At 40.6% G+C, this 15,026-nt stretch overlaps 1 protein-coding gene across 1 annotated transcript in view; it reads left to right on the top strand.

Moving 5' to 3' along the window:
* NAXD (NAD(P)HX dehydratase) overlaps window positions 1-15,026 on the top strand; it is a 50,721-nt gene that overhangs the window by 30,389 nt on the left and 5,306 nt on the right. Inside the window, exons 7-9 of the mRNA XM_008635872.2 lie at window positions 6,159-6,209; window positions 6,291-6,395; window positions 6,759-6,879. Coding sequence (XP_008634094.2) covers window positions 6,159-6,209; window positions 6,291-6,395; window positions 6,759-6,879 — 277 coding nt within the window. The remainder of the gene's footprint in view (window positions 1-6,158; window positions 6,210-6,290; window positions 6,396-6,758; window positions 6,880-15,026) is intronic.

The raw sequence follows: 15,026 nt of genomic DNA, 5'->3' as shown, positions 1-15,026 counted from the left end.
ACGTGGCTGCTTCTTACAACCAGTGGCTCATCTCATCCCCATTCCCTTTTCCATAATACTTGTGGAAGAGTGTAGGAGTCCTGGATGTCCATGTTAGTACAGTGCAGGTGAATCTTGTGTTTCACAGCACAGCTGCAGGCTATCAAATGGTTAAATCGTACCATGCTTTTTTGCATTACTGTGCCCTCTTTCAGCAGTATCCTGTCCATTTGTTCCTTCAGGCTTCTCCCTCCCGCAGTCCTTTACAGCCTGAATAATTTTGCCTTTGTGTGTGTGTTGTACAGGTGTCAGTGTGTTGGGGGTTTTGTGTTGTCAGGTTTTTTTGGGGGAAGTGTGGTGGTTGGTGTGTTTCAGTTTTGTTTTGGTGGTTTTGTTTTTTTTGTGTTTTGTTTTTGTCTTTTGGGTTTCTTCTAAAGATTGGAATTTGGGTTTGTGAATCTGTTTTAAAATTCCCATGTGAAAGTTGGGACAGAAAACAGATTTCTACTACAATGAATGCCTTGCATCTAAGGGAATAGTTTCCATGATAATAAAAAAAAACCCACATACATTTTTCATCCTTACTTTGTAAATTTTTGTAATTACAGTAAAGGGTTACCTTTCCTCAGATAGACCAATGGTTTCTACTATGACACAACTTCTTTTTCAGTTCTTACTGAGTAGGTTGCTTGCGTAGAAATCCTGAATAATCAGTCAAAAAAAAAAAAGTTTTTTCAGGAAATTGTGTATTTCAGGAGTAGAGTAGGAGTAGATTCAGGTTAATTTTACCCTCTCTGGCTTTCTTTACTTCAACTGCCACCATGAAAAACTGCAATCACTGAAATACTATTTTGGGCATTCCTAAAGGTCAAGTATTTGGTGCTGCTAACAAATGGTAATAACCGTGAGAGAGTTTGTCCCATGGAGCATCTTCATGGGATTTGTGAATCCCAGGTAATTTCCTCTTTGGCTTAATGAGGATAGAAGCTTCAGATTTGGTCTTGTTATTCGGAGAGGAAGCTCCTGTTACAGATTTGTTCTAGCATGAGTAATGCAGTCTTGCAATACAGTTAATCATCACTGATGTTAATAAGAGGGGGTGACGCTTCTTTCCATTTTCTCATGCAAATGTCACGGTTTCAGAGGACTACCAAGTATTTAGCCAGCTGATACAAAGAAGAATATGTCTAGCAAGAGATTGCCCAAACCCCATTATTAAGACTCTCAATATGAAAGGTAAGAGACTGAATTTTGGCCCTGGCTGTGAATTGCAGAGGAAGAATCCAAATTTCAGACTTTGATATCTTAGCTAGCCAGTGTGGCTGTAGGTCATAAGGTTGGGTGGGAACAGTGTATCGTCCTCTTCTTCTCATCTGTCCCCTCTGCTTTGTGACTCGTGCCAAGGTTGCCTTGTGAGTCCAGTGCTTCAGTTTTGGATGTCCTTGAGGGCTTAGGAATCAACTGAAGGAAGTGCTCCTTCCTTGCTCCAAGCTGAACCACCACTGTTGTAGTATAATAATTCTGTGCACAGAAAGATTGTCCACTGGGATATCCTGGAGCTAGGATCTTCAAAATCTTAATATTCAAAATGCTGTTTGAAGGGAAGGGGTGATGTCTTGGGCTTATCATTGATATCCCTATGTGTTGCTGTTCATTTGTCTTTGGTGTTTGGATTTCAGCTTTTGTGTCCTAGTGACATTTCTTAATATTTTTAATTGTCAGTGTTATCTTCTAAATCCTTTCCCATAGAAATAATTGTTACATTGGATAAAACTGAACAGATGGTTTCTGCTCATACATAGAATTCTTATCAGGAACTGTTAAATAGGTTCTGGTTTGAGAGCAGAGTTAGTCTGAGATGTAGTAATTGGGCAATTAACAGTGAAGGTTCTTCTGTATCTACAGGTATTAACCAGAGAAATACATGCCAAATACTGAGGTACAAATACAGCTGAAAATTGATTTTTGCTTCCAGGAACAAAGTACTCTGCACTGAAGATGTTACCATTATTGCCATAAACTCATCTTAATGCAAATATTTAAGGGTTTTTTTAATACAGTATCTGCAGAAGTAGAGTGTTTAGAAGTGGGCTTCATCTCACCTAATTCTTGGTGTCTAAAAATAAAACAGTAAAGTGTCTCTGTAGCTGAGGAGAGACAGGTATATCTGTTGGCTATTCATCCCACCCTGAATGTGGTGTGTAAGCTGCATGGGATGAGCTGCTCTCCAGTGGTGCTGTCCACAGTCAGTAGGAAGCGATGTCTCCTGTGAATGTTGCGTCCTTCAAACGTGTGGCTGTCTTACAGGGGTTCCCTGATCTTTACTGTTTATTACAGTTTCAAAGTCACCCCTTCCCTTCCCAGAACTTCCTCTCTGAGGTTCCTTGTCTATCTCCAGGCAGTTTCTGTCTGGGTTTAAGAAACAAAGAGGAAAGGAAAATGCGATAGGGGCTTTTGTTTGTTTGTTTGTTTTGTACTGTTTGGCATTTTTTTAAATCAAAAATGAGCTTTCTAAATAAGACAAATTACTTTGTATCCCCGGATTATTTTTTTTATAAGGAGAGAAAGAACAAGCAAAGATCATTCAGTACGTTAGATTAGAAACCAATACCTCAGAGACTTAGTGCACAATAAAAGTTGCTTGCCCAGTAGCTTTTACTTAGCAAGGTGAAATTTCTCTTTAGAGTAGAGGTCAAATGTTTCAGTATTGTGGATGTTTCAGATGTGCTAGAGATGTAGGAACTCAAAACATGATTAGGAAAAAATGCCTTATTTCTCTGGAGTGTACCAGTGATCTGGCCTTCCAGATGCTATTTACCTGTAGATACACTGTCATGCTTTGTAACTTCCACTTTTTTAAATCTTATACATACATTCTTTTGGTATACAATGGATCTTCAAGATTGCTTATTTGGGAGAGAGCAAGAGATTCCAGTAGCCAAGATGACAATTACGAGGAAACATGAAAAGGGGCCAAACAATAACGGCATCTGCCAAACCTTAGCTGTTTTGGGAACAGAACTTTGGCAAAATTCCTTCCCTAGATTGCTCATAATGCATTTAAGAGAATAGTTTGGAAGGCTAAGGACTCCTGAGATCTGGTGTCTTCCTTCAGACTTCCTTACTGACTGTTGGGGGAATCTTTTTTAGTTTTAGAAAATGAAGTGTCATGAAAGACTGGCTTACTGAAGCTGACATACTAGAATAAACTGGTGATTCATATTAGTGGGAAGTGGAGCAGTAATCATTTTAAGTGTACTGAAGGAGTTTGGTGAAGCTGCTAATGTACAAAATATTGTAATTATAACCAGTTAGAAAACCAGGTCGAAGTAAAAGGTATTTGTTTCTTCAAAGATTGGGGGAGGATGATCTTGCTGAGGTCTGAGTCTCAGTACCCTATGATATCTAATCAGAAGAGCTTAGTATGGTTCAAAAATAGTTGGGCTGTTGTATCTATAACATTCATGTATACAAGGAAAATATACAGAGCAAAACACAAAACCTGGTTGTTAGATCCACAGCCTTTTTTCATTGTTACGAAGTGAGTCGAGTTAAACGTAATTGCTAATGAACTTAACACAGCAGGGGCAAAGCAGTGCAGCTTCTGTGAAGGAAAACTGAGCTGTGCACATCTGTGCAGATTAGCATGAATGAATGAAGACATTATTCTCTCATACATTCCTTAAAAGCTTTGAAAGTAAGACGCTCTGGTTTTCAGAATGGCGCAGTTAATTCTAGGTGTGTTTTAAGACTCCATCCTCACACAGCTGTTAAGTATACTTACTAATAAATTTGAATAATTCAGTAGTAGCTGAACAGTATGAGTTGTGTAAAATTTGCAATTGGTTCAAAATTATTCAAGTAGCTAAGAGGAGACTCTGTGGTATTCCCTAGGGATCTCAAAGGAGGTGGGCACCGAGCAGTCTGACACACAGCCCAAGTTGTGCAAGTGTAGGAAAGGTTTCTATTCTCTAGTAGCTTCTACTGCAGCCACAGCTGTGTGTTGAGGCAAGTCCTCAGGCTTGGAGCAGTGGATGGTGTTTCAGTCTCATGCTTCCAAATTGCAAACACTGCCCAAAAAAAATAGAAGGGAAGTATCTTCCACTGGTGTTGGAAAAACCAGAATCAGGTAGTAATGTTTGTAAGGATATGTATATGTCATGTGTAATAATTTACAGGGAGCAAGGTGGGTGTTTATTTTGACCACTGTACGAGAAAAGAGAGATGTTCAGTACCCTAAACATTAATTAAAAATTGCTTCCTTATTCTTTACATCATGTCTTGCTAACCTGTAAAGCTCAGTGCCATACGACAGCTAACCTGAAGATGTTAATAGCATTCAAAAGTACTCAGACTTTTGGATGGATACAATGCTCTGTTACCTTATGCAGGAAAAAGATAAACCCCCCAGCTTCAAGGATGAGTTGGTAATAACTGACACGGAAAAGAACTTGACTGTCGGCCACTGCTCGTTAAAAAGCTTGAGGATCAGTCCTTGCTGCTGCTGGGTTAGGAAAGAGAACAAGGGCAGGCAGTCTGCTCGGAGATACTGCTTGCTGAAAAAACACTCTTACAAATGGTCTGTTGTCTGGGCCACCTTGGTTTTGCTTTCCAAGCATAAAACCTCCAGGACCATGGGTGAAATGACATCATACATACTGCTTGTCTCAGTTTGTGCATAAACTAATACTGCAGTGGCACTGTGAGCCGCAAAGCAGCTGAAGTTTGTATTGACAGTTACGCACCGATTTCTATCAAGGCAGCACTCACTGGGGTTTTTCTGGGGTTTTTAATTGAAGATGTATGTTTACTATGTGTGGCTTGTGTTGGCATTACATGCCTCCTGCAGCAGGCAGAGTGGGCGAGATTGCTTGTTTGCTTGCATATTGTGGTGGGTTGACCCTGGCTGAATGCCGGGTGCCCACCAAAGCTTCTCTATCACTCCCCTCCTCAGCTGGATGGGAGAGAAAATGTAACAGAGGCTTGTGGGTTAAGATAAGGACAGGAGAGATCATTCACCAGTTACTGTTACATTGAAGTATGTGCAACAAACTCAGCTTGGGGAGCTTAACTGAGTTTTATTACAAATGAAATCAGAGTAGGATAATGAGAAATAAAACCAAATGCTAAAAACACCTTCTCTCCACCGCCCTCTTCTTCCCAAGCTTATTTTAACTCCAAAATTGTGTATTTCCCCTCTCTCAGTGGTGCAGGGGGTCAGGAAATGGAGACTCTGGTCAGTTCATCACATGTTGTCTTTTCTGCTCTTTCCTCCTCTGGGGAAGGACTCCACATTCTTCCCTTGTTCCACCATGGGGCCCCTCCAACAAGAGACAGTCCTCCACAAACTTCTCCAGTGGACTTCCCATGGACTGCATTTCTTTGCAAACTGCTCCAGCATGGGTCTTCCCATGGGATGCAGTCCTTCAAGAACAGACTGCTCAAGCGTGGGCTCCTCTCTGCATGGGGCCACAGGTCCTGCCAGGTGCCTGTTTCAGTGCAAGCTTTCCATGGGGTCACAGCCTCCTTTGGGCATCCACCTTCTCTGCTGTGGGGTCCTCCACAGGCTTCAGGTGGATCTCTGCTCCCCTGTGAATTTCCACGGGCCGCATGGGCACAGCTGCCTCACCGTGAACTGCCCCACGGACTGCTCCAGAGCCTGGAACACCTCCTCTCCCTTCTTCACTGACCTGTCCATCTGCAGGGCTGTAGCTTTCACATATTCTCACTCCTCTCTTCTCTGGCTGCAATTGCTTCAGCACAGTAACTTTTTCCCCTTTTTAAATCTATTATCCCAGAGATGCTACCTCGCTGCTGGGCTTGGCCTTGAGCAGTGGCAGGACTGTCTTGGAGCTGGCTGGCATTGGCTCTATTGGACATGAGCAAAGCTTCCAGCAACTTCTCAGAGAAGTCCTGTAGCCCCTCTTCCCCCTCCTAAAACCTTGCCATGAGTACCCTATACACATACCAGCTCTGTGGACACTTAAACCAGGGAGAAAACATTGTGACTGTAAAATTACCTGCTACAAAAAGGTTTTACATTAGTTTGCAGAACATAACATTTTTTTCTATCACTTTGTAAAAACAACTTACATGGTCAGATTTATTGTATATATTTGGTTTGTATCTTAAGAGATCGAAATTATCAAGCATCTTAAAAGTATCTGCATTTTTTGCAGGGTATTATAGAGAAATCGAAAGTGAAAGGAATTCCTATCATTATTGATGCAGTAAGTATTTTCTTGATTTCAGTCAGTGGTTTAACATTTAAGAATCTATTCAGTAAATGCTCTTCTTACTGTGTTTTGCAGGATGGACTGTGGCTCATTTCCCAGCAGCCTTCTCTTATTCAAGGCTACCAGCGAGCTATTCTTACTCCAAACTACATGGAGTTCAGCAGACTGTATGAAGCCATGGTGAGCTGATTGCCTTTTTGGTATTTAAGTGTGTGCAAGTTTAGTCTTTTTGTCTTGAAAATAAGTAACTTATTACTGGCTTAAATGTTACGTGCTGTTTCTTATGTGTGAGGGAAGCACTCTATGGGTTTTATTCCATGGGATAATTGCCACAACAATGCATATTCTTAAACAGAGCTCTTTTTTAAAGAAGACCCATTCTCATGCATTTTTTAACACTGCAGTGGGTGTAGAAAAAAATACATGGGAAGACTGATGATGTTGCCTTCCCCTCCACCCCCCAAGCATATTTAAGTAGCATGTGTTAGAATATGTTGTTGTAGTAGCAAAATATGTACTGTGTATGGAATTCTTGTGTTGTAGCTTAGAGACCCCGTAGACAGTAGTGATCATCATGGATGTGTATTAAGACTCAGCCAAGCCATGGGGAATTTGACAGTTGTGCAAAAGGGAGAAAGAGATCTTATTTCAGATGGAGAGAAAGGTAAGTGAAGCCTTCTGCTCTTAGCAATGTGATTGTTCTGTTCTGTTTGCTTTCAATCATAGTCCAGTAGAGTGTATAGCAATAGGCTGTATTCCCCTGAAGGTTGGAGGGATTGCTGCCTTTGCAGATCACCTTTAGGTGATTTGTGTAAATTTATATTTTAAGAGTGCAACTAAATTTATTTGCTGGCAAAAGTTGCTAATTTCATTTCTCATTTAAATGACATTATGTTTTACATTCCATGGGTATTGAGAAATTAATTATTTAATCTTTGTGAACTGTTCGAAAGTTCTTTGCTGAGGTGGTTTATGTAAGTGCAGCTGTCATTGCTAAATTGATACAAAACAATGTATCAATACTCACCATGTATCAGTGTGTGTGAAAAGTGGAGATGTCTTGAGGCTCATGACCTGCTCAGTTCCTTGGTGCTGTCCATCATGGGGCTGCAGATCCACATGTACGTATATGACTTGTACAGCAGCCCTGACAAATTAAAAAATTAACCATTATATGGTTAATTGCCATTATAACAGTCACATACCAATATGGTTTAAAGTATACTTAATAAAATTAGCTGCTTGTCTGGTGCTTTTTATACTGATCATTTACTGTGATCAGTATAAAATTATTCACAAGTGCCATGGATACATTTTGACTGCATGGTCTTACTTCACATACATAACAGGCAGCAGCTCTGCTTTTAATTACTTGAAATGCTAATCTCTGATAAATGTTTATGCTGCTTCAAAACTGTTTTGTATATACAGTCAATTTTTCATTACTGGGAGCCATGGAAGTCTTTTGTAACAGAAAACAGATGTCATAAGTACGACTGGTTTGTGCAGAGCCACCTTCCACGTACCCCATTAGTGCAGATACTCTAGCAGACTGTGCAACAGCTGGGACCTGGAAGCAGTATAGTTACATCTGTGGGGTAAAGGACCTTCCTCTTATAGTACCCAGGTTTCCCCACAGGAAGTCTTGTGTCATATTGCACCCATAGCAGACTTGATCTGTAACCTTGGACAGTCAGGCCAGGCTTAAGGGTGGATGAACTCTGCTGGAGGATACAATGTCTTGACTTCAGTTCATGCCAGCTGGAGAGCTTTAGAGCACTGTAGTTGTCTTCTTTCTCTGCTTTTATGTCAACAATGTTCTTTTTATACGGGATTGTTGCTTTTTAAATGAACATTGGGAAGACTGGGTGAGCGCTTATAGATTGAGTACATTATCTGGTATATCTCTGTTCTCCTTTTGAACTATTAACTCTTGAGATAAGTGTGTCCCCACAACTGCTGGAGAAACAGGACACTGTCTCCAGTGAATCTCTTGTCATGCAGGATTAAAAAACCAGAAAACAGCTGAAGCTCTTTCCAGTTTCAATTTTGAGTGTTCATATGTGACACAAATTCATGTATGTCTTGTGTGCTTTTGGGGTTTTTTATTGGTTTTATTTTTTCCCCCCACCTTGTTCTTTGTCTCTGTTGTGTTCTGATATTTTTTTCTATTAGTGGAGTGGCTTTTGTTTTGAAATAAAAAACAGTTCTGTGCCTTTATAGCAGTTGATTGATGTCCAGCTATAGGCTACTTTCTTGTTCTTACCTTGGTACTATCACTGATGCTTTGTTGGATTACAGACATTACAGGCAGCATTGCTGAGCTAAGAAAGCAGGTTATAATGTCTGTTACAAAAAGTGTTTGTCGAGTTTGCATGACTTTCAAGAATGTTCCTGAGAATTTTGCAGAAACTACAGACTTCAGCTTCCTTTTAACAATAGTGTTCTTTGGGTCTAGTCTGCTGGTCATTTAGTTTCTCAAATGCAAAATTACATTGAGAAAGGAGATTCTACTGTGTGCTCTGTGCCACAACATGGAGTATGTTGCCATGTCACTGACCTTGAATTCTTTCCCAGGTTTTTTGCTCTTATTTTTCTTCTGTCTCTTCTTTTGATCTGTTATCATTTTTTTTGCAGCTAAGACTACATACATCATGATTCCAGTTTGAGGGAAATCCAGATTATTGGATCAGGCCAATGTCCTCTGAGCACAATCAAACATTATGAAAAGATCTGTGTACTCCTTTTGCCTTTTATTTATCATGTCATCATCCATTTGCAGTGCTTAAGCCCTATCTACTAGGCATTTCCTGCTTGACCTCCTGTGTTCAGCATACTGTCACTGTAGTTTGCTTACAGTACTTTTAAACTTTCTCCTTTGGGAATATACTGCACGTGTGCTTTCTAGGGGGGGAAAAATAAAGTAAGTCTCAGTGCTCTCCAGGGAAAACAGAAATTGAGAAATTGCAAACTTAACCATGCAACTCCAGTGTTTTGTGCTTAGTTGTTGTGGAAGGAAGGCTTTTTGAAGACGCCAAATTTTGCAGTAGGGGAGATTGGGTTTGTGAATGCTTTATAGCTTAGAGTGATTGTAGTGGTTATTTTCACAGTACTTTTATTCATGAGTCTGTAAGAAATGCAGTAGACAGTTTACTTCTGTTACCTGAAGACAGAAAGAGTTACCAGGTGATTTGGCATAAGGTGTTGGTGAAGAATTACTCTCAACAAAAAGCTTTGTAATCTACACAGAGAGGCTCTGATTCCAATTCTGATTGGAAGCTGAAGTTTAATAAATTCAAAACAAGATTTTATTAATAGATAAAGAAATTAACTGGTACAGCAGTGTACCTGATACTTTGCTGGATTCACAAACTTTGAAGTGTCTGGATACCTCTGAGGTTTGTTTTCACAGACCAGACTAGCTGATGCAGGTGATTGCTTATGGCCTCAGTCACATACTGGCTTCTGTGAAAGCAGTAGGAGTCCTCCACTATAAAGGAGGTTTTTCTAAAATTTGTCTCCATTTCAGTAGTGAGCTGCTGACTGGCCTGTAAACTTAATCACCAAGATTTTAAATTAAGTTTTATATACTCTTTTCTCTTTCCTTTTGCAATTTCACATTATAGCTTGGTCTACAGTTGTTGATTCCCTGCTCTACAAAGATGAGCTTCACCATGCTCTTGGTAGGTGATATCAGTGCCATCACTGACCAGGGTAGGAATGAGTACTCAGCCTGTGGGTAAAAGGTAAGTCAGCTTTTATTCACTATGGCACAGCTCTCTAAGGTTATTTTTTTATTATTCTTTGGAGAACTGGTCAATAATAAAGTGTGGTTATACCAGCCTTAGTTCCTAACATGTTTAAAATTTGGTTAGGTCCTTGAATCAGAGGATTTGAATTTTCATTTTTAAGCATTATAATGAGCTTTTCTGTGTTTGACCCTCTTACCTTCCAAAAGGCAGGCTTTTATGGGAACCATCCTGTTACTTTTCCCAAGAACCAGTAGCCAAATTTTGTTTCTCTCCAGTTGCTCAGCTGCAGCCATGGTGAAGAGAAGCAAGGAAGTATGTGAGGCAGAATACTGAGTACTGACTATGGGGTAAAAATCCAACTCTTGCCATAAGTCCCCAAGCACTACTTCTAATTCCAGCCATTCATCTCCCTACACAGCTGGAAAAAGGAATCTATTCAGTGCTTGTCACTGCCTGGCTCACTCACAGCTGCTGAGCAAAACTCACCGAGATTTTTAACTGAGAGGCAGCACCTTTGTCTCCAGTCCTGCTTCTGCAGAATGAGCAAAATGGGAAGGTGATGGTTCCTGTCCCTGGTGCCACTGTGGGGTCTATGGCACCTGCAGCCCAGCCAGCTTCTCCCTGGCACTGTTCACCTGGCCCCTGGCTCCTGTGCCTGTCCAACAGAACTGGTGTAAAATTCGGGTCACTTTCGGCTAACTTCAGTTGCCTGCTCTATCTTGCACTCAAGGACTTACCTAAGTTTTAAAAGCGTGATTAGGGAATAAAAAAGTATAAGCACCCTTTATATAAAAGCCAACTTACGTTTTCCGCACCAGTTGAGTTGTTTCCTCAGCCAGAGTCACTAAACTTGGTTTCCCTGTCTATATGCACTCTGGGACATGTTTCTGGGAGTCCATGATCTCCAGCTACATGCTTTTGTGAACTAACTTGCAAAAGGAAAAAGATAGATTTCTTACTAGTATAAGTATATGCTAGGTCAGAGATGTATATTAGTAAGAGATTTTATTAAAAATCTGATAAAGGTCTAAATCTTGTATTTGATGGAGCAAAATGATCCTTGATAGCTACATTATTTGCATAGAAAATGGAAATCTTAAGCCTTTTAATTAAACTAGAGTGTGTTTGTTGTGTGGGGTGGCTGTTGTTAGCTGATCCGATCCAGTTGGGTCATATCAGAAGTTCAAATGGTCATGTTTCATACATTGATTCCTGCCCACATTAGGGTGAGTGTAATACTCCTCCTCTGTAAGAGGAAAACAAGTGCAAGGAATTTGTTCAGGATGTCTGAGATTCAGGAGCTAAATTTAAATCTCCAGTCTTTCAGTCTGCAGTCTCAATAAATGTTATATTTCACAGAGGCTCTTCAGCCTTCTGACCATCATCAGAACTAAACTATACCATATTTCACATGCTGTGCTCTAAATGCAGCAGTAAAAGCCACCCCAGAGATTCATTTCTTTTTTTCACTACTGGGTGAACATGGTGGGTCAGGAACAAGCAGACACACACTGCCTTTTCTACTACTTTGGTTTTCTAACTGTGATGTGTCTAGGAGCTGGCATTGCAAATGGTGCTGCCTGCATACAGCCACATCAAAATCTGTGCTTCCAAGTTAACTTGTAGTGCTTGAGGTCAGCAAAACTACTGCATTCTGATTTTTTTCATTCAAAGAGAGGACAGCTATTTTCATTTACATAACAGAATGTGTGGTTTTGTTTTTTTAATTAAGCACACAATACTCATAAATAGGTCATTCTTCTGGGCTTTTGGCAGCAGCAAAATTTGGGCTGGGAGTTTTTCAGCTTAAAACTTGGCAATGATACAGCTAAGTGTGACACCATGGTCTGAATGCTTTCACAAATATTAATGTGTATCTTGCCATCACTCCCTTTTCAGCCCTTCTTGAGAATATTTTATGGCCTGAAATATATTAAACATAGCACTACTAAATGACTTGGCCATAGTGACCCAGAAAGCCTGGGGCAAAGTTTTGAATTGTTTGGAGCCTAAAACTCTTGAATTTCTACTTTCCAGTATTCTGTCAGTATGACAGCCTTCAATTTTTTGTTTCTGCTGCACTCATTTCAGTACAAATTACTTCCATGGATTTAGGTACATAAGGAATCTGTGTGATTATATGTGAGCAAATACGTGTTGTATTTGCTGCCTAAAGCTCTGGTGGTATTCATGTGATGTTTACTTGCTGAGACTGTGTTGAAACTGTTGAATAGGACTGTGGTTTTTCTGACTCTAGCAGATCTCCTTGCAGGCATTTCTTCAGTGATGACACTTATTTTATCTAGCCTTTTCTTCTGCTAGTATATGTGTGCTGCATGGATAAGTGCTAGGGAGTTGGGTAGGTTTTTTTTTTCCCCTGAGAGTTACTTGGCATAAATCAGTTTTCATTTAAAAACTGTCTGCTACTTATACTGAGGTGGGTTTTTTTTGATTCATCACCTTGAGAAGTAATGACGTCAGATTTGGTTGCCCAGACCCATCAGAAAACAGAACTGGACACCCTGCTCTAACAGCCAGCTTGGCCAGCATTAATTGTGTTTCTGTCTCTTACACTCTGTCAGTTGAGCTATAACTGAACCTCTCTGTTGTTTTGATCAGGACTGGTGTCAGACTAATTGACCTTAAGTGGCCCTGGCTGCTGCCTTTTCAAAATTGATACATGGTGGTGATTTCAGTCTTTGTAGTTTCCTTGTTGTCCTGCATCCAGTCATCTTGGTCTCCTCAGCTCTTCCAAGAACCGTGTACATGCCCATCCCTAGCTGAACATGCTACAGCCTCACTGAACAACAGATCAAAAAAAGCTTCATCCTCATGCAGATAGAGTGCTGTGCATGTTTCCAGGGAATAGAACTGCCCACCTTCTCGGCATCATAGCTGACTGTTCAGCCATGTCCAGCTAACTGAGGCCTTGTAACATTGCCACTGGTTGTGACTGCTCAGTGCAACGTAAAGGCTTCAGCCCCATGGTCCTTAAAGAACTGCTGGAAGTGTCTTCTCAGCAGGGCTCGGACATTCAGTGGGGGATGTTGCACTCGGGGAGCGTGAAGACAGCAGTTTTATTTTGTTGTTCTAGGAGAAGGCTGGGAAAAGCATCCTGTGTTGGTTTGGCAGTGTGCTGGTTTGTCTTGATGCCACTGTGGGATTCCTTCTTATATTTTAAAAGCTTTTAATAATGACTGTAATTCAGAGATGTTTTTAAATCCTTTTCCCATTGCCTGTTGTCATGTTCATCATCCTTTTATTTTGAGATGTTCTTTGATCAACCAAGCCTCTGCACAAGAATTGTGTTATATCTTTCCCTCCTCATTCGAGTGAATTTCCTCTAGTTCTGCTTCTTTGAAGGTATTCCATGGATTTGTTTTCCAGCATCTGTGTGCAGAGTACAAAGGTCTGCTTTTGTTGTTGCCTGTGAAGTAGTCTGCACATATTTGAGACTTACTTTTTAAAACCACAAACAAAAGACCACTTCTTTTTTTTTTTTTTTTTTTTTTTGGTAAATTTAGCAGAGTATTATAATTGGCCTAGTTTGAGGAGATCTTGCTTTCCTGTACAGCTCAAAAATGACTGGAAGGCTGTGGGGCTACAGAATAGTGGCAGATGGTGACATGCAGCTAATAAGCAGGGGCTTGTGCTCAGCTGTCAGTCAGAAGGCCCCAAAGCTTTTGAACAGAGGATTTCCATCCTGCCTCCTGCCAGGAGTTCAAGCCCTCAAAGTGAAAATCTGGTGAGATAGCATCTTCAAAGTAGTAGAATTAGAGATAATTTCTCCAAAGCACTGTATTTAAAATAAAACTGAGAATAAATCGTGCCACCTGAAAGGGCATACCTTCTTCAGATAGCTAACTCAGAAGGGCATTACACTTGTGAAATTTGACATTAGCTACTGCTCACTGAGAAACACATCCAGAATCTTAATTTGAGAGGGGGAGGGGGAAGGGGAGAAGAGTGATTGGGAAAATGAACTGCTGGCAAGGCTGCAGTGGTGTGTGCTGTGCTCGTGGTGACTAATGAATCTTTGCCCTCTCAGTGGCAGCAAACACGCACAACTGCCTGGCCTCGTGAGCCCCGCAATTACCGCTGCAAGAATCGGTAGGAAATGGGAGCGAAGTGCAATTCTTCGCTGCTGCACATAATGAACTGGAAGGGGTTCATTGGCATTATGTAGTTTTTTACCATTTGCTATTTAGGAAGATGTATCTGCAAGTCCTTCAGTTCTGTGTAAATTTTTTCCATTAGTTTGAAAGATAAAAATGGTTATAAATGTTAAAAATATGGACAGTACTCCCTCTAAAACACCTGGGCTGCTCTGTTTATACAGTTTGGAGAAACCCAGCCCAGGCTTGAGGTAAGAGCTGTTGCCCAAGCAATGCCTGGTCTTGCTTTATCCTTTGCTTGTATATTTGGCATGCTCAGCAGCACAGAAGTGATTGTGTGCACAGTCCTGAATCCTGCAGTAGCTGAGTGGAGATGCTAAGGATCACCACTTGGCCAGTCATGATTCTGCCAGCTCTTCCATTCTCCTAGGAGAGGAAAATAAATCTGTCCTGGGGTTTTTTTCAGAGCCAAGCAAAAAAAGAAGCTAAGGGCTAGGTACATACCCACAAGAGAGAGTATGGTAAAGGGGAGCAGAATTGATGCTGTTTTCTTTTTGTGTGCCTTATATGTCCTCTAGGCTTCTTGCTTGGGCTTGTTGAGAGTGGATAACAAAGGAGTTAAATGTAGTGAAACCATTTGCATGTTCTTCATAGTTAAAGCTGCACAAAGAGATCAATTTGACCAAGGTCCTTTGTGTATTTAAAATAGAAATGTAACATCTGATACCCTGACACAGTCTATCCACAGTGACACTGCTGACAGAAACATATACGGATGGTGAGACACAGTTTATTGGCAGAAAAAAACGAATCTGTCTTGCATGTGGTTTTTACAAAGCCTAAGGAAAAGGCTGTTTCAATAAAGTATTTTCATGATGGACGTGGTAGAACATTTGAGATTTTAGTCCTGTATTGCATTTGCTTTTTGTAAACACCTTGGTTTA

Source organism: Corvus brachyrhynchos, unplaced genomic scaffold, assembly GCF_000691975.1.
Source record: "Corvus brachyrhynchos isolate BGI_N302 unplaced genomic scaffold, ASM69197v1 scaffold83, whole genome shotgun sequence".
In the NCBI taxonomy this organism is placed as follows: Eukaryota; Metazoa; Chordata; class Aves; order Passeriformes; family Corvidae; genus Corvus; species Corvus brachyrhynchos.
The sequence above is the reverse complement of the archived record's forward strand: the minus strand, read 5'-3'. Positions and strand labels throughout refer to the sequence as shown.